Source organism: Bubalus bubalis, chromosome 3 (assembly GCF_019923935.1).
Source record: "Bubalus bubalis isolate 160015118507 breed Murrah chromosome 3, NDDB_SH_1, whole genome shotgun sequence".
NCBI classification, from domain to species: domain Eukaryota; kingdom Metazoa; phylum Chordata; class Mammalia; order Artiodactyla; family Bovidae; genus Bubalus; species Bubalus bubalis.
The window spans coordinates 85,330,902-85,331,836 of NC_059159.1; the positions used below are offsets into that span (position 1 = coordinate 85,330,902).

At 49.5% G+C, this 935-nt stretch overlaps 1 protein-coding gene across 1 annotated transcript; it reads right to left on the minus strand.

Annotated features, from left to right (window-relative positions):
- LOC102410967 (interferon omega-1-like) lies at positions 1-588 on the minus strand. Its single transcript, XM_006040826.4, has one exon. It carries the CDS (start codon positions 586-588, stop codon positions 1-3), a length of 588 nt encoding a protein of 195 aa, XP_006040888.1.
- Positions 589-935: the final 347 nt, after the last annotated feature.

The following is a 935-nucleotide window of genomic DNA, read 5'->3' on the forward strand; positions in this document are numbered from 1 at the left end:
TCAAGGTGAGTTCAGGTCTCCATCCGTCATTCTTAAACTTCCTTGCAAGCTGGTTGCTGAAGAGAAGGATCTCATGATTTCCACTCTGATGATTTCCCAGGCACAGTCGCTGTATTCCTTCTCTTGTAGGTAAATATGGATTCCCTGGAAGTACCTCTTCACAGCCAGTGTTGGGCCTGTCCTTCCCAGGGCAGAGTCTTCCTCTCCCATCACCTGCCCCAGGCAGGCGTCCAGGTCATTCAGCTGCTGATGGAGTCCAGTGAGGAGCTGCTCCAGGAGGGTGGTGTCCCAGGCAGCAGAGGAGTGCTCTGTGTGGAAGAGGTTGAAGGTCTGCTGGAGCATCTCATGGAGCACAGAGAAGGCCTTGGCCTCCTGGAGCTGGCCGCCCTCCACCATCTCCTGAGGGAAAGCGAAGTCTTTTCTGTCCTGCAGGCAGAAGCGAGAGGAGAGTCTCCTCATTTGGCCCAGGAGCCTGAGGTTCTGCCTGCCAACCAGCACGTGGTTCTGAGACAGGTCACAGCCCAGGGATCCTCCCAGGCCATAGCTGACCAGCACCAGGGCCATCAATAGAGAGAGCACGAAGGCCATGGGGAAGATGAGGCTGCTGCTGGCCTGGCTGAGGCGGCGTCTGGTGGAACCTTGAGGTAGGTTCTCTGATGCCATGCTTTCTAAGTGAGGCCATTAAATAGTGAATATGATAGTTTTCATTTTCTAATCATTTCTGTGCACTTTTACTTCCTTTTTTGGTTTTCTGTTATGTATTCTCAACACAGTCTAAGAAATTTTCTTCCTTCTAGACTATTAATTTTGCCTTTTCGTAGTGAGTTCAGATGTGCCCATCCAAATGGATATTTTTCAATCAAATGACAAAGGTCTTTGTCTTAAGTCATAATTGATGGACATTTGTAATTACACACGTTATTGCCCTTTATCTC